The following is a 27,377-nucleotide window of genomic DNA, read 5'->3' as shown; positions in this document are numbered from 1 at the left end:
ACATTTTTTCTTGACGTTCCAATTACGAAACGCAAACACTTCGCATAATAAAAACAGAAATATCGTAAACAATTGCTGTGCTCACTTGAAAGTCGCATTGGGCCCGGCCCACACATGGATCTCCGCACTCGCTGCCAGCACTTCCAAATCAGATGCCAAACTGTTGACACATTCTCGATATGGGACGAACTTCGGGCGAATAAACAAAAACATTAGAATGCTCGTAACTCAGAACTCCAGCTCCATTCGAGCCCCGGAGCCCCATTGTGGAACCATAAACAAATCTGCTGGAAGAACCAGCCGAGCCTGCGCCCATGACTGACAAGTGACCATGGCATGATTGTAGCAGATGGAAACAGCGCAGAGGGCATTAGGCATTAGGCATTAGGCATTAGGAGCACATTAGGTTCTGCCAGCGAGGTGGTCTTGGTCTTCGCTTATCCGAGAGCTGATAACTGGGGAAATTGAATTGTTTCTGTGGTGCGAAAGACAAATTGATGGCGTTGCCGGGCTGCGGCAGGTCTTAGATCTCTAGGTCTGGCTCATAAATCACTCTGCAAAGGGGCATAAAATTTGACTAATGAAAGGGCTAATAGATCAATCTGTTAGATGTAAGTCAGCAAAGAGACGCCAAGATGGAAAAAAAGACCTGCTACGTGGAATAGTCTCATTCGCAGGCACTTCGGAACGATACTTACAGCCCACCAGAGACATTCGCCATTTGGGAACCGTTTTATTCATTCACTCCACTCTCCACTACCAGCTACCAGCTACACTCGAGATCACTCTCACGGATCACGGACCTGCCACTGCATGGAGAAAGACTGCACCCAGCGGGCAGACATCAGCTATTACTATTATTAAGAGTCTCCTGGTCGCAGCCGATTCTCCAACTGAGCGGAGACAGACCGCAGTTAAGGCTAATAAAGCCATTTCACACCTGCCTGCAAAACTGAATGCAGTTTGCCCCCATTAACGTGTTGCAGATTGCGTATAATTAAATTATAATCAACCCCATGGAGCCATCAGGAACTGCAAAGGAAAGGAACGGAACGGACCAGGCCGGACCGGATCTTGCACCGCATCTGACATGCATCTAACAAGCCGTACCAACTATCTAATCAACGTACAACGTCAAAACATCAACACCTCAAGTAATCAAAATCACTTTAGAATTTCAAATCAGATGATGGCCCGGGCAGTCCGTCCGTCAGCCGAGACAGCCAGCCCGCCCATGGCCAAGTGGCGTTTAGCGGAGCAAGCCAGCTCCAGGCCTCCATCATCGTTCGCAGACGCAGCCACAGCGGCAACCACAGTCCACAACCAGGCAGAGCCTCATCTTCATCATTCTCCGGGCTCATCCTCGGCACGCAAGCAACGACAGTTGCAGGAAAAAAACTAAGATTATTCAAATTTAATGGGCGACGGGGCGGCGCGTTGGGAGTCACGAGTAGAAATGGTTCAATGGGGGAAAACTGATGCACTGCAAGAAAATTAATAGGTAGCAGGTACACATGTACAGATGTACGAGTAAAAACAAGTTAAAAGCAAAGTTCATTCTTATTTCATTTAATTTCAATGGATCCAAATACACGTATAGTCTAGCCTTAGTCGTGTCTAATGTTAGATCCTTCTGGATGCTTATTGTTTACTGCCGTGCAACAATTTCGCCGAGTGTACTGCGAGTGCGGTGCGACTGGACTTGGGGGCTTGTCATCATGATTGATACGTTTGATGGATTGATTTGAGTGGATTCGGTGCGGTGTCCAGTGTTAGAGCATCGGCTGAGACTTTTGCTGATTGATCGCAACGCGTTGATTACAATCGCAGTTGCAGTTGAAGCAAGAGTCGTAGTCGCAGTCGGGGATAAAGTTGGAGTTGGAGTCGGAACAACGCACTCGCTGCTGGGAATTCAATCAAAAGTGTCAGCGCCGGGGCCACCACCAGCAGCAACAGCAGCAGCAACAGCAACAGCAGCCAAGAGGAGGAAACATCTAACTGGGAGCTGCACTAACTAGCCGAGAGGCAGTGGCTCAAACTGAACAGCGATCCCCAATGCGAAACAGGTACTTTTTCGCGCTTTGATGATGATGATGATTATGATGATGATGGTAGCGATGGCAATGGCGATGGCGATGACGATGATGGCTGGGAGATGGCGGCAAGTGTCTGTTGTGTCTTTTAGTGCCATGTTATATGCCACCTTAATGATCTTGTCTTGCCCAGTGCAGTAACCGAGGCAATACCCTGCTCCACTCCACTCCACTCCCCTCCCCTCTGCTCTGCTCTGCCCGACACGAGGCGCTGCAACATTTTGACCACCAACGGCGCCTTTATTGACTTCACAGTCTCGGCTAAACTGGGTGGCCCAAGTCAGTCTCTGTCCCAGCCAGAGTCCGCAACTGGGCCTATTAAGTCATAGCTCTGGCTTATTTCAAATCATTTCACAGCTGTGCAGAGACCTGCCCAGGCCGTATCCGGAGCCGGTGCCTCTGCCCCTTTCCATGTGCCTCATTCAGATTATGTTGTAGCGCGATTTTCACAAAGAAAAATTACTAATTAGTGAAAATTAAATTGAATGTTCGTAACTTTTAAATGGATTTTAATTGGTTTTTTTTTTGGAGAACAGCATGAAATCATTGAAATTTGTCATGAATGAAGTGAAGGCTACAACAACGTTTTCCATTTCCTCCAGCCAGTTGTAAGTATTCCATACTTACCAGTATGTATACATGTACCATACATATGTATGTAAGTGTACAGGCAACACTTGTTGGCCTTTCGAATCCGTTTGAAGTGATCCGCTCTCTCTCTCTCCATCTCTGGGCCTCCATAGAATATTGAAATTGGTTCAGTCGGTGTCTTGTACGAGCAATGCCGGCGAAAAAAGTTTCTTCTTTCATTTGGTGGGCCTGATTAATGGTGTTTTAATAGAGCGTGAGAAAAGCAAGTATTCTGGTTTTGGCAATGGCTTTCGGACTGGCTGTGAGACACCTTGCATTCGTTGTGGCTCACTTGGCGTATGATTGATAAAGCCGTGTGTGTTTCCCTCTCTGGGACTGGGACTGGGACTAATTAGTCTCTGGCGGGGGTAATGATCTCAGGGATTGCGCTGGGAATCTGTAGATAGCGTTAAAGTGGAGCACAGCAGGGGGATGGATCATGTAAATGGGAGAGTTCTCGACATCGGCCGGAGGCCTGAGAAATTGAGACATGTCGGGTACCGTACCGCCAAAACGTATCCCGAATATCTGCCCGCAAATGAACACAACAAATTCTTTAATTTCAATGTACAACCTGTTGCGGCTGCAGTGAGAGACAGACACAGAACAGAACAGAACAGAACAGAACAGAACAAGCGCCAAGCGAAAGACTCAGGACACGAACTTGTCTTACACAGAACCGAACCACAGAGAGAAATCAGCAAGAACAGCGGCCGGTGCGCTGGCGGCCCCCGAAAAACTTTACGTAATTAAGCAGAGAACTTCGAGCTAATGTCGCACATAAGTCACACGGAGCACTCCCGACATCGGCGAACAAAACGGTTAATGTTTCTCATTCTCATTCCCCTTCTCCTGCTCCCTGCTCCGTCCTCCACTGCACTGCACTGCACTCCACGCTGCTGCGGCTTGGCCAAATTTGCCTGCCAGCTAAATACCAGCAGCAAAGTACCCCAGTACCCATGCAGCCAAGGAATAGTTGCTGCCATGGCTTTGGCTTTGGCTTTGGCTTTGGCTTCGGCTTTGGCCTGGCTCATTCACGCGAATTGAACTTGGCTTTGGAAACATTTCGTTTGAATTCGATTTTTTTAAAACGGCTTTGGCGTCGGCGTCGGCGTCTCAGGGCAACGCGTTTTTGAATAGCTTTCCGCATTTTAGCGGCATTTGGCACTCGGCAACAGCGGCCCCGCAGCCCCACAGCCCCGCAGCCCCTTAGCCAATCAGCCCCAGCAGGGTAAAAAGAGTCAAAGTAGCAGACGACGACGATGGCCAGGCCAAATGTGATGCTTATCAGGAATCACGAATATTTGTTTGCCGCTGCAGCCAAATGAACTGAAGAAGTTGTGTTCCAATGGTTGTCCTCTTCTTCTGGGACTGCCACTGCGGCCGGGACCCAGACGGGGGATCGATGGCAACGAATCATTCCTGCAGGAACAAGAAATCCCAGACTTGACTCACGACGCATTTTTCCTTCAGCTATATACATACATATACATATAAATATACATATATATGCAAGTACATATCTACATATTTAATTTCAGTGCAGAGCGTCAAGTGTATCGAATGGCTAAAATGATCATTGGCAGGGGAAAATATTGGATTGTGCAGGGCAAAGATTGGATGCTCTTTCCAGGCTATAGTCCCGATGCAGCACTGCCTCATTGCTATGCAAAAGTAAAACTGGAGTCTCCACCGTTCTAGAGTTTTATGCAGTCCAATACGGGTAATTGAACTACTTTCATCGACAATTGGCTCGATAGACATATCTGATCACATTCACTGCGGTAATTGGGATTTTCACTAACGAAAATTCGGCTGTTGGTATACTCGTATCAAAGCCGCCAAAGGGTTACAAGCTCGACAACGAAACCGCTTAACCCTCCGGGGCCGAACGAGAAGTAGAGATTATTCAAACAGTTGCATAAACAGTTGGCAGAGTTTTATTGGCGCCCGAGAGTCACAAGGCCCGCGCCCACGCGATGTGGAGGCGATGGCGTTGCCACATCGTCGCGCAGAGTGGCGAGCGGTGGAGCGTGGGCGTCCCACTGGGGCCTCTTACAAATGATTTTGCCAAAATATTCAACGTATGCATATTTTTTATAATTTTCACAAATTGATAAACAAAATTGCAAGTGATTTTTCATTGTTGCGACGCGCATTCAGCGGCTCTCCCGCCAGCCCGCTCCGATCATGAGTCACACCACACCAGCGGGATAATTATGATGCCAGATAATGCGATATTGAACACAGTTTCCTTCTCATTTCTGCAGCTCGTATCACTCGTATATTCATTTGCCACACGACACGGTGGCAGTCTGTGACAGCTGTGCCGCAATGGACACTCGGCAGCCTGGCAGCCTGGCAGCGGATCGAGCCGCGAGGCGCCCCATACGACGTGGCGCCCTCCTTTGGTCGGGGGTCTTTCCACTTTTGTCGCACTGATTTCCCGGCCCAGCCCCTCCCCCCCTGCCCAGCCCCTGGCGGCACAAGCCGGTGCCACTTGCGGCCATGTGGGTTCCTTCAACCAGCACCAAAAACACCTCTCGTAATGCAGTCCATTGTCTGGGGCCGGACTGCATTTTACGAGCGGCTTTGTTTGCGCTTTGAGAATTATTATGTCATAAATTAATAGGCGCAATTTTTACAACCTATGGGGGAAACTTTACATACCCAGATACTCGTACAATAAGGGACACTGGGTAAGTGAAAAATGCTATACCGGCACTGCATTAGCCTAATGTCTGGCGATTTTCCATGTCTCACATGGTCAGATACAATCGAATGGCCAGGCAGCGGAAAAAATGGGGAAATGGAAACGAAATTAAAAATTTGCCACACCGAGTGCCAGATAAAGTGTTTCCGTTCAACCAACTTGGAAGTGTGACGATATTCATACAAATATTAATGCCTAATGTTAAATTGCCATTCCAGGAAATTATCCCCAAAGTTAAGCCCGTAAATACCTCAAAACTTGCAATTAAATTTAAGGAAATTATCTTCCCAAAAAGGTGCACAGTACACTCCCCCCACAAATAAGCAAACATTTGATTAAAAACAGAAGGAAGATTAAATTATCTTTAATACGGACTAAAGTCAGCTTTCCTGGCACAGTTTTGGGAACTCGCTTTCGGCTTTTATGTGTTGCTCTCTATCGATCCGCACACTGATTCATTGAGCCCATGTAGCCAAAGACTAAACAATTTTCAATATGCAGTTTTAACCTTTTAGGCCGCGTTTTCACTTCATCTACACTTGCATGTTGTTTCATTTCATGCTCGCTGTTGCTGCTGTTGCTGCTGTTGTTTTGGCTCAGAGCCAGCGTGTTTGTTGGCGCAAACAAAACAAAAAAATAGTTAAAAGAGAAGGAAATATTGCTGAGAGTAAAAACAACACGCCCGTAGCACCAGACAAACACCCAAAACCCCCTTCCCCGCCAGCTCTCTACGTCTTCCCTGGTCCACTACGCCCCACTTTGATCCGAGTCTGCACAGCTGTCTGGGGCGCAAAGTTCGGTTTTCATTCTCAGTTTGTTGGCTTTGCCGAGTGACTCATTGGGGTCTGCAGCTTGTCTGCCGCTATTTGTTGCATATATGATTTTATTAGTTATCCACGGACCCGAGTTTTGTTCTCCTCCTCCTCCATGTTGCAAGCGTTTATTTTTGTACGTTTCGTGTTTTTGGTTCATTTTTTTGGATTCATTTTACTACACCGAATCGCCGCTGGTTGTTGGTCAGTCGCATGTCCCAGTGTGTGTTTTGTCAATTAAGCAGCAAATTTGCCAAACAAATTCAAAAATCGCGTTTTACAAATTTTTACCCAAATTAAATCAAACCTTGTTTTTACATACATATGTACACATGTACATAAATACATATGTACATATGTATGTATACATATTTTTCCTATTTAGTTTCAATGTGTCTGTTGCTCCTTTGGTAGCTTTGCGTTGGGCCAAAGTAGTCTTATCACAGCCACGACATCGTCAAAATATCGACTCAAATGACCATTATTAGCGGTAAATAAACTCAACTTCCACTCAGCCGCCGCAATCGCAGTCAAGCAAAGCAACCGCCGCAACGAGCCGGGCCAACACACCGAGCCGACCACTAGCAAGTAGTAGTACGAGTACGAGTACGAGTACGAGTAATAAAAGATCATGTTAACACAGTGGAGAACAACGGCAATAAAGGAGGAGAGCGCGGAGGAGGCACCTGGGAGAGCCACCATCGGTGGGATATGCCGAAGGCGGAATACTCTTGGAGGTAATAGAACGGAACACGAATTATTGGTACGAGTATCCTATGGAACCCCAAACAATACAGATAGTTTTACGATCTGTGGAAATGTTTCGAATAAAATCAACACTATGGAATACAGGTTCTGCATTACCCATACCATTCTGCTTATTACTCAACCTGAATATACAACACAAACTTTCTGTTGCAATCACCATACCCCCCCATACCCCTTTGTCAGTTCGAACAAAAGAAAAGCCCAATGGCAATGCCAAAGTCAATGGTAGGAAAACTTACATCTGATAAATGATATAGAAGAGCTTTTTGCGGCTGGAACGCAGCCACTGCAGAAATATTGTCACAGAACACAGTCGGATGGTCGTGGAGTTGGGGAGTCGGAGAGGCGGGGAAGCGGAGGGGACTGAGAAGCAGAGGCAAGTATGTGGCTTAACCTGTTGCCGCCGCTCGGTTCAATCCTGGCCATTGTTCTGCCAGGAGGCTGCTTATCGCTCCCTGGCTGCCCAGGCTATGGAAGCCAATTAGGCGACATTTTTTGCACCATCTGCCTTTGGCAATTATGAAAATTGCAATTTTTATTGCACCCAAGTGGCAAGCAGAGAATTCCTCTGGTGCTCCAGCACCTTCTTGGACTTCATGGCGGCCGTTGCCACCTCCTTCGTCGGGGCAGTCGGCAGTCGGCGGCAGTCTCCTCCTCCGCTTATAGAATCTTTAATAATTAAGCTAATTGGCAGCCAGGTGCTTGGAAATGACTTTCGGGGTTACCATTTGTCGACTGCATCCACTGGGCTGGCTCTCTGCTCTACGAGTATTCGAGCCAGCCAAAAATTAATTTCGCATGCCGCTGCACGTTCCGCACGGACAGGCAATCTCTTAATGGTCATGTAGCCGCGCGTGATTCAGTTTGACCTCCTCCAGAGCTAAATACTCGGCCCGCTCATCATGCTCCAAATCTACATAAATCTGTAACCGATTTTCGGCTCCAGCTCTGCATCCGCCTGCTCTCCATACAAATGTGGGATGCACAGCCCCACAGCCCCACAGCACAGCCAGGCCATGTGTGAGCCAGCAGACCTCTTTTTGGTCTTTGTTAAAATTGTTTGCCATTTGGCGGATTGTTATGCGGAAGAACGGATAGGGGGCCGCGCTCCCTACTCCTACTCCTACAAGTACATGCTCTCTCTCTCTCTCTTTCTCCCTCCTTCTGTGTTTGGCTGGAACACGATCTGGGGGATTTAAAATTTATTAAAATGAATTAATTTGAGCATTTCAGCGCACTTTGTTGTGGCTCGCTAAATGTGCGGCATTTTAATGATGTCCCCCAAGCTTGCGGACAGCCATTAAATTATGTATGGTCACAAGCTGTATTAGCATTTGCTTAACCTTTTGTGGCCTTCGGTGTCCTTGTATGAGATAGAGCCACGGACCTGAGCCGACTTTGAAATTTCTAATTATGAAAATTCTCGGGCCATTCCCCTCACGGATTTTCCAATAGTAGCGAACCAATTCGAGTATAGCACAGGAAATAGACGAACAGGAATTGGGAGGAAAGTTTATTAGCTGTATAATAAAGTATTGGCAATCTGTTGCATTTCTCTTTATATTTGTTGAGCACATCCTGGGCACTTTCAGGACTCATGACACGTATAAATAACTATCTTTAAAAATCGGAATACGTAACCAAACACATGCCCCAAATGACGCTTCCGGTATGTTAGCCTTAAACTCAACACTTTGGTCATTTCTGGTTCCTGTCTAATTTGTATGATTGATGCTCCTTCTTGTCTGCGAGTGTCTGTGTGCCGGAATAACTTTCTCTGGCAACAGGCATGCACAATATCCTCTGACCCTTAGCTCTATCGGAGCCAAAAGCCACAGACCCGGCAATGTAGGCACTTAAAATGCCAAAGTCAATGCAACCCAATCGACCGAGAGACACCGAGAGTCCGGGCGAATGAGCAAACGCCTGTCAATGCACTTCGGACAATGAAATTAGGTAATAAGCTGGCCATATAGAAACACATTTATGCGACCGCGTCGCGTCCATGTCGGGGCTAGTCCGGGCAGTCGGGTCCAATCCCAGTCTCAGTCTCAGTCGCAGTTCCAGTCCAAGTCCAAGTCACTTTTCATTTCCAAATGGCAACGGCAAGTGCGCCACAGACTCTCCAAACGAAGTTGAAGGCAGGGAGAAATAATTTATAAGCCTCAATGCCCCGGCCTGCCAGACGACCATAAAAGTCCTGCACCCGACCAGGTCCCACTGTCCAGCCGCACGGCCTGCAGGCGGCTCTGTCAGTTCGACTGTCAATTGACTGGCAACACTTCGCAAATGCGGCGCCCGTCGCGACCAAACAAAGCCACAAAACTCGGACATTCAGACTCGGACACTAAAATGAATTGAAACTAATATGCCAAAGTGAGTGGAGTGGAGCGGAGCGGAGTGGAGTCGTCTGACAATGGTTCCATGATTCTGAGCTCACAGCCGCAGGGGCAGCCGGCAAAAAAACGAAGCGAAAGGATACACAGTGACCAAAAAAAATGACCATACTGTATGCATGATTACCTAATGCTGTTAGACTGTCTTGGAGTCGCTCTAGAGATGGGAGCGTGACATCAGAGCAATTCTCACTGAAGTATTAAATATAATCGAATTCGGTCTGTCAGAAGCGATTGCTGGATCTATTGGCGCTCACGCCATCATCGCCGAATCGAGCACGGTTTGGTGACCAAAAAGTGTGACCATTGTGATTAATTTTTATCGCTGCCTTTTGAGCGGTGATTTATTGGCGCACTGATATAAATCATTTAAAAAAGCAAGCAATGCAATTTTTGACAGGCATATTTAATTATGCACTAAATAAGAGGTGTCGCCCGAAAATGTTTACAATAAATTAATTGAAAATCAATTAGCGGGCCCAGAGAGCTGCAGAGCCAATCGATAAAAACTGCTGCGGCTGCCTGCCACTGAATTATTGTCAACTCTCGAAATGGCTGAGGTAAATGGCAAAACTTATTATTGAGTACTCTAAATTATGGGGCGCAGCAGCGGCCACAGCAACAGGATCCCATAAAAATCGCCAAAACAACTTTGGCATTTGGTCGATGGAGCTGCAACTTTTGGCTGCAGGTGAAATAGAAATATTCGCCCAGAAATATATGACTGTGGCAACAAATTAAAGTGCATTGCCGTGTATATGGCCATAAAATTTTATATTATTTGCATGCAGGCCAAACTCAATTCGTATTTATTAATTAGTAGAAAAAAACACTTGGCCCAGGCCATAAGACTCGCAAGTCCGACTCGGACTGTGACTCCGACACCGACTTGGTTCATAAAGCCTTCCATATAATTTTAGTTAGCCGCTGAGGTGTTAATTGCACAGTGGTGGGCAGCCCCACATAGCATCGCAGGCGCCCACAGTTGCCCCACTTGGGGCGGTATTTTGGCAATGCTCGGATCCGAACTCCCAGTCATACTCGTATCAGTGGCTGCCTGCCTGCCTGCCTGCCGGTTTCAGTCGATTGAAAGTGTGAAATTGCAAGCAATTGTGATTGTTGAACCCAATGCATTTTTCCAAAACAAAAGTTTGGAGGGGGCTTTGCAATTGGCAAATTGCATCAGGTGTTCCGAGAGGCTGCCGGAGACTGGGGGTTGGGTGCAGCTTATGATTTGTATATGTGCTGATTAGCCTGTGGGTGTGGTTTGAACGACTGGCCCCGTTAACGTGTACATAGATAGTCCGAGATTTTATGGAATAGATCAGGCTCCTGCTCGAAGTAATCGAAATCGGTTGGCAGCACATGTGTGTGTAGTATTATACTTTACAATAGTAATCTATTTTTAATTATTTTCCCTTTTTTGATTTCACTTAATTAGTCAATCTCCATCTCTTAATGGATTTTTCAACCTTCCCATCCAGCATCTCAAAAGTCTTCATGGACTGGACTCTCAGTTGGCATCTGACGACTATCAGCCAGTGGGAGAAAGTTATCAACAGCAGCATGCATGTGAGCCCCATCGATCACACAATCATTGCAGGCAAAAAAGACCAAAAAAATAAGGGACAGCCGCAGAAAGTGTTTTCCGCCGTGTCCCTCGATTTTTCCGCTGCCTGAGCGAAGACGAGGAACAGCCAAATGCAGTGCAATAAATTTACTTTAATTTCTCATAAATTTTGGCTTTGCATATTTTTTGCATACTGAAAAGACAATAGATCTGTGCTGGGCCAACACCCGCGCACATTTACATGCAAATGAGCTGGGAGATGGGGAGCCTGGAGTACGGCTGGGTCCAAGCCCATACCCAAAGTCAGATCCAGAGTCATAGCCAGAGCCAGAGCCAGAGCCAGAGCCAGACCCAGACCCGGAACAGGCCTCAGAGAGTGGGTGACGCTAAGCACCATTTGACGCCATTCGCTTCTTTGCCGTTGCCGTTGCCGTGGCCATTGCCTCTTTGCACATGCCGCCCCAGGCCAAGACGCTGGCGACTCGTCGACTAGGCGACACTTTTTAGGCCGGCTAGCCAACTGGTCGGAGTCGGAGTCTGAGTCTGAGTCTGAGTCGTCGCTGGCTGCGACAAGATGTCCATCAACGCCTGCGTGTCTAACGAAGGCCCAGAGCCGCGTCACATCAAAGCCTTTGGCGCCACCTCGGTCCAGGCCGGGCAGGATTCGGAAAGACGCAAGGCGAACTTTATGGCTGACACCAATCAACTTTGGCTCGCCAGAGCCTACGATGTCTAATGCCTTTGTTTATGCCCTCGTTGGGTCTGGGCCGCTCTCCGGTGTGGTACATAACTCTAAGGAGAAAATGGACTCGGCACTTTAGCAGCCACCTTCAACTCCACGCACCTACATACGAGTGTGTATGTACGTATGTATTTATTTATTTATGTAGACAACCACGAGCGTAGACACTCGGCTCCCAAAAGGGTGGGGGGATCCGGCGGTCCTATACAGCATCAAGTGTCTGTCTGGACTGTCTCCTGCCTGCAGTTGACACCCACAAACAATTTTCAATAATACAGCTCATCATCAGCTTCCTTCTGACGGGCCTTGCCCTGCTCACTCTGTTTCCAGTAAATTCCGCATTTAATTGGCCCTTTATCTGTCTGCACCCCCGTGTAGTTTTGTGCTTTTTGTGTCTTTTCGACGCTCGAAATCCTTGACAAATCTGCACTTTTATTTGTTGAACATTTTTCGATGCGGCAGGCGACCGTGCACCGGAGACCGACAGCCGGGTAGTAGGGCGATGACGAGGACACGTGTCTTGAAGACGTTACGGAAATGAGCACCATTTGTTTTTGCCAACGATTTGCAATGGGACAGAGAGATATGCAGAAATATCCACTGAGAGAAATCGATGCAGTATACAATGATGCTGACGTCTTTTCCAAGAGTCATTCATCATTTGCCTCAATTACACATCACATTACGAGCCCGATTCCCACCCACCATTTTTGCATCCTCCCTCCAAACGTTTCCCGCCCCAGGCGAGAGCACTTTCAATGCGCTCAGTGTAGCTCTGCCACTCCGCCCCTGGGTTGACATCGCGAAACAAGAAGAAGCGAAATCTCAAGTCCAACTTTTGGCAATCTCATCACAAAATCCCAATCTGGTAAGCAGACAAACCTCAGATAAAATGCACAAAAGTCCGAAATCCGAATGAGGGTGGCACACAGTGGAACCAGTGAAGAGAATTATTAATTTATTTTATTTGCAATGCTGCAGCATGCCGCAAAGTGTGATTGTGACAGGTACAGGCAACCGGGCGGCCGGGCGGCCGGGCGACAAAGGCTCCGTGGATGCGGCACGTGGCGACGCACTGCAAATATGCATAAAAACTGGAGATGCCAATGGCCGTTCAAATTGATAGTGTGCGCACACGGCCATTAAAAGCAAAACGGGCCCCGGAGAGGGGAAAAGTTGGGAAAGCATATGCTGGGCTTCACAGGCACAGAAGATGGAAAGATGGAAATGGTTCCCACACCACCCTGGACCAGCCCAGCCACAGGCTATTGACAACGCACAGAATTCGATTGTAAACTCAAGTGGCCTCCAGTGCGGGCCACGCCAAGGAGGCGAATGATAAGTACCAGAAGGACTGGCCCAGACCTGCAGGCACTGAGAAATTAAAGCCTCGCACGCACCCACCGCCATCCTCAATCCCCGTCCATCCACCGCATTACTGCAAAATTGATGGCCAGCAGACGCTCGCTGTCTGCCACAGATACAAATGTATCTCTTCTCGCACGTCAAACCGCCGAGTGCGTACTGCGTTCGGGGTGGCCTTGCCCCTCGAGGAGTTTCCCACGACCCGTAAAGTGTTGCTTATGTCCTGGCTGCTGTAACAACAGCAACTGTTTGCCGAGGGCTGACGTTGGGTGGGTTGGTCTCGGAGTTCTCCCCGTTTTAATTGCCGTCCCCCTTCAGGCAGACATCAGCTTAGCAGCCGGATCATCCCTTGGATTTTACCTATTTCTGGGTTCCAGCGCTCCTGCTTCTCCCGGCGACGAAGCTGGTGCCGCTGTCAGCTTCATTATTTGCTATTTTAGCAATTTGATGGTAAACTTTGACCACGGCTCAATGAGTGCCTGTCAGACTGAATGCGACTGCCGTGCCGTGTCATGGCTTCGTTGTGCCCGCCTGCTGCTGCTTTTCCACGGGTGCACAAGAACTCACTCAGATCCCACACAATGGATACATGCGATACGGTACCACTTTTATGCCGATTGTTCCTGCCCCGGCTGGGCCACCGTTGCCCTTATGGTTGGGCCATGTAGCGGGTACATTATTAATTGCTTACGGACCTTACCGTATCTGTCTATCATAAACATGAGAGCCTTGACCTCCCACTCAGCAAGGGGCCAGGGGCCAGATGACGTACTTTTTGAGAGGGTAAATATTACGTCTATTCATCCTTGCGCAATATGATCGAAGATGATTTCATGTTTCACGGAAACTATTTCCATTTGGTGTAAAATTCGTTTTTGACGGTTTGGGGATGAAAATCAACATCCCATAAGATTAAACCAATTCTCGTCTCTTTCTGTAAGCTTTATAAACTATGAAAACATTTTTTATCGGAGTGAGTTGGGGAAGAAAAATCGGTCGAAAATTGTATTTCAGAGAACTTTCGCGTTTGAAAATCAGAAAAGAGTCACTGCCATCGAATTATTATCACAACCAATTATTGATGTACAAACATGATGATGGTGGTTAATATTGGTTGCTATTGGTTTCAATGCACTGCGAATGGAAAGAATTTGGCAACTTTGAGTTTGTCGGAGTGGAACACCTGAGGCTAATTTGGAGTGTCGGCATTGTCGCATGTCGTTAGGGACTAGATGCCCAGCCAGTGAGTCCAGTACTAATGGCCAGCCCCTTTCCACTTGTCAGCCCACACACCCTCTCGATCAGCCCCTCCCGACGGTCCGCAGCCCGCACCTCTGTCCAGTTTGTCTCTAATTTAATTTGCATTTTAACAACTTTTTGCGTGTGGTTCGGGCTTTTTTCTGGATATGCGAGTAGACCGCTGTCTGGCGGGCTATATGGTCGGCAACAAAAGGCGTGACTGCAACATGCGCCAAGTGCGTGAAACGCCGAAATAACACAGCAACCTGCCAAGACAGCATCTTACCTGCGGGCGCGCACCCAAGCCGCGCACAAATTAAATTAGTTTGAATAAACAGCGAGCCGCAAAAACGAAACCAAACGAAACTAAAATAAAATGAAATAAAACCAAAATGCATAATAAATGAACCGAGCGAAACGAGCCGAACTGGGCGCAGTCTGAAAATGGCCGGCCAGAGTGAGCGAGGGAGACACTCGTAATAAGAGGAAACCGGGCAAAAATCAAGGCAATGTCGGACGACCATGAAGACCAGACCCAGACCCAGACCCATCCCCAGTTAACCCGAAGCTGTGGCTCCGACTGGGTCCATGCCTGTGACTGGGACTGCCACTGCGACTGTGGCTGCGTGGGCGCAAAAGCCTGCGCAGGTGATTTTAATCGCATGCCAGGAATCTGGCATAAACAGGTGAACCTCCGAAGACTCCAACTCCGACTCCGACTGCGACTGCGACTCTGACTCAAACTACAACTCCGAAATGGACCGCAAGGCAAGAGGCAAAAAATTAAATCAGACACAGAAGGAAGAACTCCAGCAAGGGATGGACGTGTGACACGAACGAGGAACACACAAAACTCATAAAGGATGCCGTCATCATTATTTACCCATAAACCGAAGACCAAAACCAATCAAATCCAAACGATAATTAACTTATTAAGAGACAACGATGAGCAACGATGAGGTCCACAAACAAAATGTATAAAGAAAATAACGGATCAACCGAATAAAAAGCTAAGATACATACGAGTATATCGAAGCCCAAAACATTCCTAATTTTTTTATTTATTTAAATTTAATTTAATTATTTAATTTATGTTAAGATGTTTCAGGCTAAAATTAAGCCTTATTCATTCGTGTGGTCATCGTGACGTGTTGTGTCACGCGGCCATCGCAGATTCTCAGCATCAGAGCACCGCAAATGAGCCCAAAAGGAGGAGGCTTTGTGGGACTGGAGAGCAGGAAAACGAAACGAAAATTGTAAATCACGAATTTTGCTGGAAGATATGCAAAAGCGGCGCACATTTTGTAGCAAATTGAATTTTCAGCAGAAAATCCCCAAGAAAGGAGGGAGAGAAGTTTTGTAGGCCTTGTTAAAGGCGAAAAAATAAGAATCAGCCGCGCGCGCTTGCGCATAAATTTCCAGAGAGGGCACGGGCCGGGTTTGGGCCCGTGTATTCGACAGAGCCAGCAAAGAGCCAGCAAAAAATAAATAAAAACAAGAGCTGCAACAGGTTGCAGCAACGGCAGCCAGGTTCGTATGCCCCAATCTGCATATACAAGCCATAAAGCAATTTCCATTTGGAAGCAGGCGGCTGCGACTGCGGCTGCGGCTTCGGCTTCAGCCCGACTGCCCAAAAAGGCGACAAGGGCGAGGCAGTAATGGCAAGAGGCAACCTTGATCCTTGTCAACTGCAGCACCCAGCAGAGGGCAGGAGCAGGAAGGCCCCCGCAAGGCAGAGGAGTCCCCAGCTCCATCTTCAGCTCCGACTCTGATGCCCGATGCCCGATGCCGATCCCGATGTAGCCGCCAACAACTTTAATAAGTTCGCAGCTCGGAGGATTTCTCGTTCTGGTTCTGCACTGTTCGGTTGCGATGCGTTCTGATTTCTAGTCACTCGCCGCCTCTGCCTCTTTCTACGCATTTGGTGTTTTATTTACTCGATTTTTATGCAAATTTTTATTTTTATTTTTATTCGCCCAAGGAGGAGGAAATCAAGCGACGGCAATGCGAAGGAAGGCTTCGCTGCGATGACGACTACGAATTCATTTCGTTTTGTTTATCGTATGCAAAAATTGTTATGGCCGGGCCGGGCCAGGCCGGGCCGAGACTAGACTCTCGTAGAGTCTACCCAGTCAGTGGTGTGCTGTCTCGTCGCTGCTGTTACCATTTATAGCCGCTGGTGGTTTTTCGTTGCCAAATTAGTGAATTTACATGTTGAACAATGATCAATGTTTTGTTAGCACATGTTTGCCCCGTTGCTGATGCTGGTGCTGTTGTTGCTACATGCGATCCGGCAGATACACATTGCAGCGGCCGGAGGAATCCGCTGAATATGCAAAACAATGAGAAAATTTTCAGAAAGCCAAGCAGAGCTTTTGGCCGGATAAGTGAGGTAATAACAAGTGCAGGAGTGGGTGGAAAATTTGAATGGTTGTACTCGTACTCGGATCAAGTAGAATGTTCGTCGCATTGGAGTAAATTATATTTCAAAAGCAGTCTTCTAAGCAATTCAATTTGATTAAAGGACAATGCAAACAAAGTGAACGAAAGATACTTTTCTAAAGATACGTGTTTCCCCATCGCTTATAACAATTAAATAAACGCAATAGATGGACTACGAACAAGTGCTTGAATTGCTTCGTTTAGCACTAGAATAAAAATTAATTAATAATGATTTTATTTACCCAGTACATCAGTAACATTTCGAAGGCAGAAAAAACAAATTTTATAATTTTGGAACTCGTAAGTGCTGAACAAATTCCTGAAGAAATTCTCCGCTTGCCTTTGTGCTACTTAATATGTGACCCCATCAGATCCGAATCCATTCACATTGCTTCCTCGGGGTTTCTGTGCGATTCAATTTCTAATGGGGACGGAAAAAGGCCCGGTGAAACTATTAACGGTGTTTAGTGGATGATGCAACACCTCGAAGCCGTAATGGCTTCCTCTTGGCCCAGAAGAAACTAGGAGAGACAAAGTAAAACGCCGCTATACTCGTACGAGTGTCTTGCACAATGCCTGCGACACATGCAGCAAAAGTATAAACAAAGATGCTTCCCAAAAATGGAAAGAAAAAACTCTGTTGGCTGTGCTGTGGTGTTTCTGTTTTCTCACCTCGGAGGAGTGGAGGCAATCAGTGCACCCACCACCGGCAAAACGTTAACACTTGCTTGGCCAGCTAATCGCATCGGCTTCAATTTGAAAGGCAGCCTCAAGAGGAGGAAGAAGCGCGGCAGACACAGTTTTAAGTAGAATTAAGCATCCACATTCATGAGTCAACTTGCCGCACGAGAAGGCAAGGCTTCCTTCCTTTGGCTCTTTTTTGGCTGAATACTTTTGTTTTTTAGCATTTAGCTTTTGGCTTTGGTTTTTTTTTGTTGGTTTTTGATTTGTGTGGCTTAATAAAATACCAAGAAGTCGTCGCCATCGCTTGGGATTCGGATTGGAGGATTGGAAGATTGGGAAACAATGAATGCTTCCGCCGCGCTGTCAATGATTCTACCCGAAAAGCCAAAAGCGACGAAAAAAAATAAATAAAGATTCGTGTGTGCCGGTGATTTATGTGGCTCGTTTTTGGCCAATTTTCGTTTTTAGTCCAGAGTTAAATAATGCTCTTCCGAGAATATAGCCCAACAAAAAATACTCTTATAAAATAAACCCAAAACCAAACGAAAAACAAACAAAAAACGTTTCGCTGCACATTCCCCATCTATTGGAGGGGCCTTGAATATGCATACGAGTATAGCTACTATTTATGTAGTGTTTATTGTGCGAGTACTCATATCTATTCATAATTCGTTATTTGTCATTGTGGTTGAAACTCTTGATTTTCGATTCGGCTACTTCGGTGGGACCTAACATGCTGATTTTCTGGGCAATTAACATGATTAACTGCCAAAATTATTGCGGGCTGCGGTTACCTTGCGGCTCGGATTGGATCGCATCGGATTGGATCGGATCGGTTTGAATCAGAGACAGAGACAGAGAGAGGTTCTTTTGATCTAGCCTGACCAAATGAGGGGGAATGAGTTATAAATCTGTCGAGCATACATCATGAGAGTGAAGTGTTATTAATTAAAATTTCTTACCCAATAATTGTGCCATAGCTATGATATAAGCGAGTCACGGCGACTTCAAAACGATGATGATTACGATGATATTGGTGGAAAGAGATGTGCGCTTGGCAACGGAAATTCCTTGCCGATGCTAGAAAATTCATTAGTGGCAGGACTTGATCGTGCCCAATTTTGGTAGGTGAACAACGAAGGTGTACTTTGTTCTTTGTTCCAAATAAATGACCTTTCATAGGAAGTGATGCGCCTTTTTATCATTGCTGGCTGCGGTTTGTGGGACGCAATCCAAGACTTTTCTTTCTCAATAATATTTTCCCCGTTTGTATTTGAAACTTGTTGCCTTCTGTGATCTGTCGGTATTCAAATGCCTTTCAAAAATCCAAATCCAAAGCCGACTCCAATCCAAGTTCGTTGTTTAAGTCTTTTGATTGCAACTGTGAGAGACAAAAAGGTTGCTCCGATTCGGAGCTCGATTTTCGTGGATTGTGTAGTCAGTTTTCGGACAATAAACACATTGCAACGATGTTATCAACTAGCCAACAACATGGCCACCTGCCAGCCACTCCCCTTTCGGGCCGGAGCTGGGGCTAGAGCGCATGTTGTTGGGATTATTACGGGGCGTATGCCCCACTGATTAGCTGTTGCCAATTTTTGCCGGCAATAAAAATTAGTCGCAAGGCACGAATGTGGATTTGCTCTTGTGCTTTACTTCTCCGGTTGTTGTTCGGTTTGGTTCCTTTTCAAATTTGAATTTTCCGATTCGAACGATTCGAATGCAAAATTTTTGCTTTTCGCCGATTTTAGTGGCTGGCTGCCAATCGAACGTTAATTAATTACGATTTATTGACTAAATTTGTTGATTAGACAATTGACGTCTGTCTATGTTGCCTATTGCCTCTATTACCTGTTGCTTTTATTGCTGTTTTTTTTTTTTCTGGAGCCTTGGTCGTTGCCACACATTTTGATCGCTTGCCACAATTGTCGTCAATTAATTTTGTTTTGATTTTGCTGATTTGATATGCCGACGCCGCCTCGCAGGTGGCATTGGGCTGGGGATTTCAATGTTTCGTATTCACTTGAAAATTGCTTCCAAATCAAAGCAAAATCAATCATTAATTACATTGATAAATCGATCAAATGTCTTGGGCAACGGAGCATTATTTGGGAAAGAAAGAAAAAGTTAAACTAATTTCGAGATAAAACTATTTTCAATGCGGACATTAAGCTCGAATCGGAATAACTATAGTTACTATAGTTCCACCAAAAACCACTTTAATAACGGGAAAGGATGGCAGAGCTATAGTTACTATGGGAGCTGTTCCGAGACTTTGCAGTCTTCCATTGACCTATAAATTTATCTTAGAGCATTGCTTCCATTCATACAGATAGAAAGAACATAATGGCCTATGGGTATATGAATACAAACGAATTTAACCATACAAATCCGTTAAACTGTATTTCGAATAGAAAAGTCTTTAGTGCAGACATCAAGAGATCATTGCTTAGGTTGAATCCAGCCAGTGAACACTGGCTTGTAATTTTCTTCAAAATTTCTTCTTTTCGGTCGAGTGAAATGGGTAACCATTCGAAATTCCAATTCGCTTCAGCAGTGCGAGATATGACTGACAAGTGTAAGGCAGAAAATTTCCATAGATCTTCGGTGGAGTGCAGTGCTGGTGTGAAATTCTCGGCTAGCCGCACTTGTGGCCACATCTTGCCGCATCAATCAACGGCGGCAGCTTAAATGCTGCATCATGACAAAACCATTACACTTGACCAGGCCTAAAGTGCAGGGAGGACGGAGGCAGACACTCTGAAGAGAGTCGGCAGATGCTCAGATGACTAGGCTTCTTGGCCGTGATTGATTGATTGGCAGCGTGAGGTGAACCTGGGCAACCCGACTGATGCTTTTGTCTAAAAGCCGTTTAGAATAACACCAAAACGAGCAGAGACCAGACCCAGAGCCATAGCTGGACTCTGTGCCGGACAGGATAGCAGTCAGAGTTGGAGTCCCGTCCGGTCCGGTCCAGGCCAGCAGCTCGAAATTATTCATTGTATTGGTAGCTAAACCAAAAAGACGAAAAAGAAATAATTTTTAATCTGCGCAATGCACCCTCACCTGGCCCTATCAGAAACATTCTGGTACACTGAGAGGAAATGGGAATCGTATTGGGGAACCATCGCTAGTCAGGGCACTCGTCTGCATATCAATCATGGCTTCTGGTGGTCCCAGACACCCTTTTCTCCCTGTGTGCGAGGAGTCTCGCATTCTGGTTCATTCTGAAGGATCACCACCGCCGCCAGCCGTCCAGTTGATTGCGCCTTCATTATTATGCCAAGCTGTGCGCTGGCATTCGTTGAATTCGGCTTTTGCAATTTGCTCTCAATGCCGACCTGCCTCCTTTCGGCCATTACCAGACTCCTTCTCCATCGTTTTGGGGGCATTAAAAATGAGCTCGACGTAACAGGTGGATGCCGATGCCGATGCCAATGCCCGTGCTGGAGTCGGTGCCGGTGCCGGTGCTGGTGCCGATGCCGACGATGCTCGACGTGATTTTCGCCAAATCGTTTAGATTATTTCGAGATTGCTTGCGCCAGTCTCTCGACAGTCTCTCCTCCACGAGTCTTGGCACTCCTTCAGTTCACTTCGCTCCACGCTCCATAGTCCATAGTCCATAGTCCGCACCTTGCATTTGAACTTGAAACATTTCATTTTTTCTGTTTTTAGCTGTTGTAGCTGGGGGCGCATCGAGCATCCAGCATCCAATTCTTTGGCTCAGGCCCGATCGATTAGTGGCATTCTATTGCGTTCAATTTTCCATGTGCAACATTGAAGCGATCGTCGGACGCTGTCGCTGCCGCTGCCATCTCCATCGCCGTTGCCGCTGGCACAATAAACACGCGATTTATTTCATGCCAAGCATTCAAGTGCCGCCTCAGTCGGTCAAAGCCGAGGAGGAGCCCAGTACCAGTCCCAGTCCCAGCCTCCTGCTCGTCCAGGTCCATGCTGCTCTGTCCCGACCGGCCCGGCCTGGACTGGACTGGACTGGACTGCCTTACCTTGCCTTAGCTTGGCTTGTGGTATGTGATAATGGGATGATGGTATGATGATGCATGGCCAGCATACACAACAACAGCAAGCAGCCTGAATCAGAGGAATACGAGGGGAGCATCCCGGACATATACTGAACATTGAATGCTCTATGGCAGAGGGCCAGGGCCTTACCTCAGGGTTAGGAAATAACTTTATATTCTATCCAGCATTATTGTTACTTTTAATTGAATTTTCTATATTTTATCTGTATATATGTATATATTTTCTGTATATATGTATATATTTTGTATTCTTTTCATTATATAAAATTAAAATTTTGGAAAATATCAAAGTTTATGTTGAATAATACAAAATGGTTAAAACTGTCAGGATAAACGGATGACCTAAGACTGGGCTGTCGAGGCGGAAGTAAAGTCGCAGTCGCAGTAAAATTAATCGTTAATTCAGCAACCTTCAGTTCATAGTCGGGAGGATCGAAGGCCGATTCGAAGGGTATTCACAACAGTAATAATAGCTGCCCACTATTCGATTTTTTCCCTCTTTAACTAGCGACCAAGGTTAGTCGCTGCCTCACTATATAGTCTTGCTGGCAAGTTGCAACAACTATTGGTCGTACGAGGCTTACTCTGCCGCATTTTAGTCGGTAATTGCTTGTGATGTATGATTTTGAGTTCTAGTTTTCCTGCCCGACTCCAATCCACTCCACTCGACTCGACTCGAATCGACTCTGCTCGGCCTGGGAATATTTCTGAGCCGGCCGGAGCTTTTGTTGTTCGGCTGATTGCTGACGATGCCTATATATGCGGGTGATGTATGTTATATAGCTGGGCTACAGGTATAAGCTATAGCCATAGATATTGATTTGACAGGGTCTGGACGACGAAGACCATGATGTGGATGTGCATGTGGATGACCATGACGCTGATGATGGGAGAGCAGAGTCTTGTCACACTTTCTAAGCCAGGCCAGGCCAGGCCAGGCCCGGCCAGACCCAGGGCCACATCCAGATCCAGATCCGAATCCAGAGAGCACTTTCACCCAATTAGAGTATGAAATGACCGAGTACTGGCCGTGGCCATGGCCATTATACATACATAAATACTCATATATGCAAAATATGCAAAATATATCTGCTCTGCCGTGCCCCTTCCCTGACCGTGCTACTACCCTCTCCGGATGACAATCTTTTGTTTTCACTTCTGCAGAAACAAAAGCCATAAAGGATAAATTGTGAGCTGGGCGAGATCGGCTCTCCCGGCTCTGTTAGGTAGCCGCGCATTGAACTCTCGGCTTCGACAAGTGCACAGCGGGGCGTCCGCCAGGCCCAGAGTAGATTTCCGATATCCTACGCCCGAAAAAAAAAACACAGAAACAACAGCGGATACCCATACCCCATACCCATACCCATACCCAAAACACCCCACCCCAAGCCGAAACCCTGGCAATTTTGTTTTCATTGTGAGCTAAATGGAATTGACCAAGGTGATCGTATCGCTTTATTGTTTGCCTTTAACAATTGGGCCAAGTCTCCGAGCTTCTATCGTTCACATGATTGATTGAGCTTGGAAGAGGCTCGGGAGAGCTGCGGGAGAACCACCAATGTTCTTTACATGAAAACAATTTCTCCCCCACCGCCGCTGAACTGACGTTGAGCTATGCGATGTCTTCTCGTTGTTTTCGTTGTTTTCGTTGTGCTTTTCATGCCATTTCGATACGGGCCTCATTTTTCTTGCCACAATTAAGAAGAAAGTTGGCAGCAATTAGAAAACGCACATCGATCAAAACTGCCTCCCTCCCCTGCCAACAAACGTCATGCTCCCTCCCCACCCCACCCGCTTTTATGTGTCTTTTTGTCTGCCTGTAAACGTCTTCAGCCTGCTGCGGGGCGGGTGAGGGGCGGCTGGGGCGGCTGAGTACCTGTGCCTCACCTTCAATGCATTTAATTGCTCTGCACTTGCTTCATTCTTGTGATCTCTCACCAATATTCATAAGAAACGAGAAAATAAGTAGTGGGCTGGCTTTTCGTTCACTTTCATTTCAAGTACAAAAGTCAGACCCTTACTGGATATATTCCAAATTCCAGCAACAGTCCGCACTGTTCCAGCACAATGTCAGAGCCTAGCTCCAGGAAAGACCTGCCCCGGGAGATGGCGAGGGCTCAGGCATTGCAACAGGAGATTAGCCGCAACTCGCAGGAGATAAGCTTCAACTTCTGGCAGGAGTTCGAGCGGATTCGCGCCACCCAGCTGCAGCGCCTGATGCAGGAGCGGCAGGAGCGGGAGCGCATCAACACGATGATGGTGGCCGCCGACGCGGAGGCGCATCAGTTGACGGAGGCATTGAGTCGCTCTATGGTGTCTCAGGGCACGAGCTTGGAGGCCATGCCGTTGCCGGCCACCACCCAGGAGCACGGATCGGTCTGCAAAATTCCCACTCAAGAGACATCGCAATTTTTGCAAAGGCCGCTGCGCACAGGGCTAAGGAATGCGGTTTCGAGTCCGATCCCCCAAAAACCTCGGGCACAGATCCAGCGCTTTCAAATGGCCAACAAGTCCAAGGCCCCAGCCAAACCCAATTCGAAGGCCGTAGCCAAGCCGGCACCAGCCCGAGCCCCATCTTCGCGTATTGCGAGTGCACCAGTCACCAACAGGACCACCAAGATCTCCACGAACCCATCAAAGGGCGCAAAGCTATCCAGCTCGAAAACCACTCCGGATGTGTCGAAGCTTCGACAGAGAAGAATTTCAAAGACTTCGACTGCATAACCAAGTATCGCTGGAATCGGATACGGATTCGCATTCGCAATTCGCAATTCACTCCTTATACTCGTTCGAGTAGAATGCCCAACTAAAACCATATTTTCTTACTGGATTAAATAGTTTCCAAAATACAGCTCAACCGATGTAAGTCTCTGCTTTGATGAATGATTACCGATCACTGATCACTGATCATCCCATCATCTCATCAGCGATAAATACTTCTTGGCGAGATCTGTGCCCCGCATAAACCCATTCGAAACTGACTGACAAATGCCACCCTGTGCGCACTTTGCAGCACAAATTCCGACTAAAACATACACACACCACACCACCAAAAATCAAGTTGGACGAGGAAAAAACTTGCAAATTAATTAACGGTACACGGGCCCCCATGCTCCGCCTCTCCTCCGAGGAGAGCAGATCCCAAACAAGCCAGACACGCACTCCAGACACCTGAGTAATCAACATTATGTGGGCATGGCATCGGCTCTGAGTATCAGCTCTGCGCTGACGCGGCTGCTGGCGGTGGTGCTGGCGGTGGTGCTGGTGATGGTGATGGTGAGGTGATTGTGATGTTGTTGGTACTTTTCGATAAATCACGGATAAAAAACAATCAACGAAAATGTAACGTTATTCATCACAGGTGGTAAATATTTCAAACCGGGGCTGACAACAAACGCGCGCCGAGCACAAAAGTGTACGAGTATTCATGCCAGCTCCAAGCCAAGGCGTTGTCTGAGTTTGTCCGACTTCGGTTGTCTCTGGCTGTTCTCCGATTTCCGATACTCAACGGAGTACGGATTCGGACGATTTCTGGGTCAGAATAATTAATAAGCGCGGGGCATGACTGGGCCGAAACAAAGCCTTTGCAGGGATCCGCTGGCGGTGCTGAAGTCGCAGTTTTGTCGTCGCTCTGGCGCATGCATACTCGTAGCAATAATCAATCAAAACGTCTTAAACAAATCACTCGAATCGCATGTGCAACTACCAAAAAACACCAGCAAAACCAAAAAATTACAGAGCCGACGACTGACAAACTGACTGACTGACTGACTGCCTGGCAAGTTTGGCAACTCTGCAGAACTGTGATAGACAACAGTCACGATTTGCATGTGCGACAACTGTTGCCAGACCAACAAAGCAAGCCACCAACATCCAACATCAGCAGCAGCAGCAGCAGCGGTGGCAGCAGTGGAAACAAATCGCGGGGCACATTGAACTGTCATTGACACGGGCCAGACTCCAAGAGAACGCCAGAGCGAGAGTCTCAGACCAGAGTCCGGGGATCGGAGACCGGAGACCGGAGACACCTGTAGCAACAGCACAGCAGAAGTTGAAAGGCAAAAGGCGAACTCCCTCGCACAGTGGGACAAACCACTACTCACATGGGGTTGTAAAACGTAACAAGATCTGATATGCCTTCTGTTTTTGTATTCAAATATTTATTCAACATTTTTCCATTTAATTCAAAAAGTTATTTAAATTACTTGTAGGCTACTACTTCCCCCTCAGCTATATGTATATGTGATAATATAATGGTAGAAGTTCTACCAGGGAACAGTGGGATTTCCGGCATGCACCTTTTTATTCATGCCTGGAACCACTGTGCACGGCCGTTGTGGGTTTGTTGGTGGGTGCGGCGGTTTCAGTAGCCACCAACAGCTGGGCCCCAGCACCCCGCACCCCGCATTGAACCGCCTCCCACCCATCCACTGCCACAGCGGACTCTGGGGCCAATTACTGCAAACAAATTCGAATGCGAATGCGCATTGAAATTGTGGCAAGGTTGGTAATTTAAGACTCACGCCGTGACGGAGAGCGGGAATCCCACCAACCAGAGAGACAGAGATAGAGAGAGAGAGAGAGAGAGAGAGAGGGGCAGAGTCAAGAACCGTTTCTCTGTCGCACCAATTGTCCAGGGAAATCCTCCACCCGCCCCCGACAAGCTCTGACCAGGTGATTGAATTGCTGATTTAACGGTTTCTGTTGTCAAATTAATGACATTCATTCATTCCATGTGGCCGACCGAGCAGTCCCCGCCAACTTGGCCAAAACGGTAGTTTTTATTGCCGTTCTGGCAAATTGCAGCGCGTGTTATTACGAGTATTGTTCTTACAACATTACTGTGCCCCTGCCACTGCCACTGCCCCCCGCCCATGCCACTGCCACTGCCACTGTCGTTGTCATTGCTGTTATTAATGCAGTTATTAAGTATTTACAACTGCCGCCGCCAAGAACGTGCCCCAAACGCTGAGGGATAGCCGGCCCGGCCCGGCCAGGCCCGGCCCGGGTTCACAGTTGGGTGTCAAAGTGCAAAAGTTTAGTGCAAAGTTCTTGTCATTATTTGTTTGCGGCTTGTAGACTCCGTGGACTCGCTAGAGTCCGCCTGTCTGCCTCGGATTTCCTTGTAAAGTGAAAGGAAACGCAACCGCAAATCTATTCTGGGCCGCCTTGAGTTTAAGGCTTAATTAATGGCTCTTTTATATAATTTAATTAGTTGTTAATGATTCGCTGATTGGACTGGCGCGGGTGGTGGCCCCCCATGAATCAAATGCTAACCAGACCGAGTGCGCAGGGGCTTGGCAGATGTCAGGGTTGCCCCGGGAAGTGGCACTCTAATGGCCCCGTCATGACTGCAGCCTCTGATAGCGGCTAATGGAGGCGACCAGCAACTGGGTCAAGCTGAAGAATTGTCAACTGTTTTCGGGGAGGAGAGATACGGATTTATAATAAAAAGTTCTCCGAATTTGGCATTTAATCCCGTTTTTAATCCGATTCATTTGTTATATTCTAAGGCATTTCAAGTATGTCCCCAATTGAAGTAGACAAAAAAGCGCCCAAACCAATCGAAGAATATACAAATTGTCTACTATAATTATCTAAAGGACAATTGTCGCTCACTAGCATGTTGCAGTATCGATGGATGTATCTACAATAGTAGATATTCCTATTTTGGATTCGGTATTATGATTCGATTGAGTTTTCCTGTACGAAAAGCCCCTAAAAAAGGGCGGAATGCGTCCAATTTGATATCTTTGAAACTGAAGCTGATCAATCCAGCAAAACCAGTTTCTAGTGCATCCTCCAGAGAGAGAAATTCTTAGCTTGATTCCAATATTTAAACATATTTAAAAGTCGTTTTTATTAAGTACGCCCACTCGT

General features: G+C 47.0%; 1 protein-coding gene across 1 annotated transcript; it reads left to right on the top strand.

The window, feature by feature from the left end:
• Window positions 1-23,477: 23,477 nt before the first annotated feature.
• On the top strand, window positions 23,478-24,348 carry LOC111079111. The gene has a single exon (XM_022374132.2). It carries the CDS (start codon window positions 23,565-23,567, stop codon window positions 24,219-24,221), a length of 657 nt encoding a protein of 218 aa, XP_022229824.2. The 5' UTR covers window positions 23,478-23,564; the 3' UTR covers window positions 24,222-24,348.
• The last annotated feature ends 3,029 nt before the right edge of the window (window positions 24,349-27,377 follow it).

The sequence above is a fragment of the Drosophila obscura genome, unplaced genomic scaffold, assembly GCF_018151105.1.
Source record: "Drosophila obscura isolate BZ-5 IFL unplaced genomic scaffold, ASM1815110v1 contig_9, whole genome shotgun sequence".
Taxonomy (NCBI): Eukaryota; Metazoa; Arthropoda; class Insecta; order Diptera; family Drosophilidae; genus Drosophila; species Drosophila obscura.
The sequence above is the reverse complement of the archived record's forward strand: the minus strand, read 5'-3'. Positions and strand labels throughout refer to the sequence as shown.

Coding starts and splice junctions, on each gene's coding strand:
- LOC111079111 (XM_022374132.2), top strand. CDS start 23,565: ATGTCAGAGCCTAGCTCCAGGAAAGACCTGCCCCGGGAGATGGCGAGG.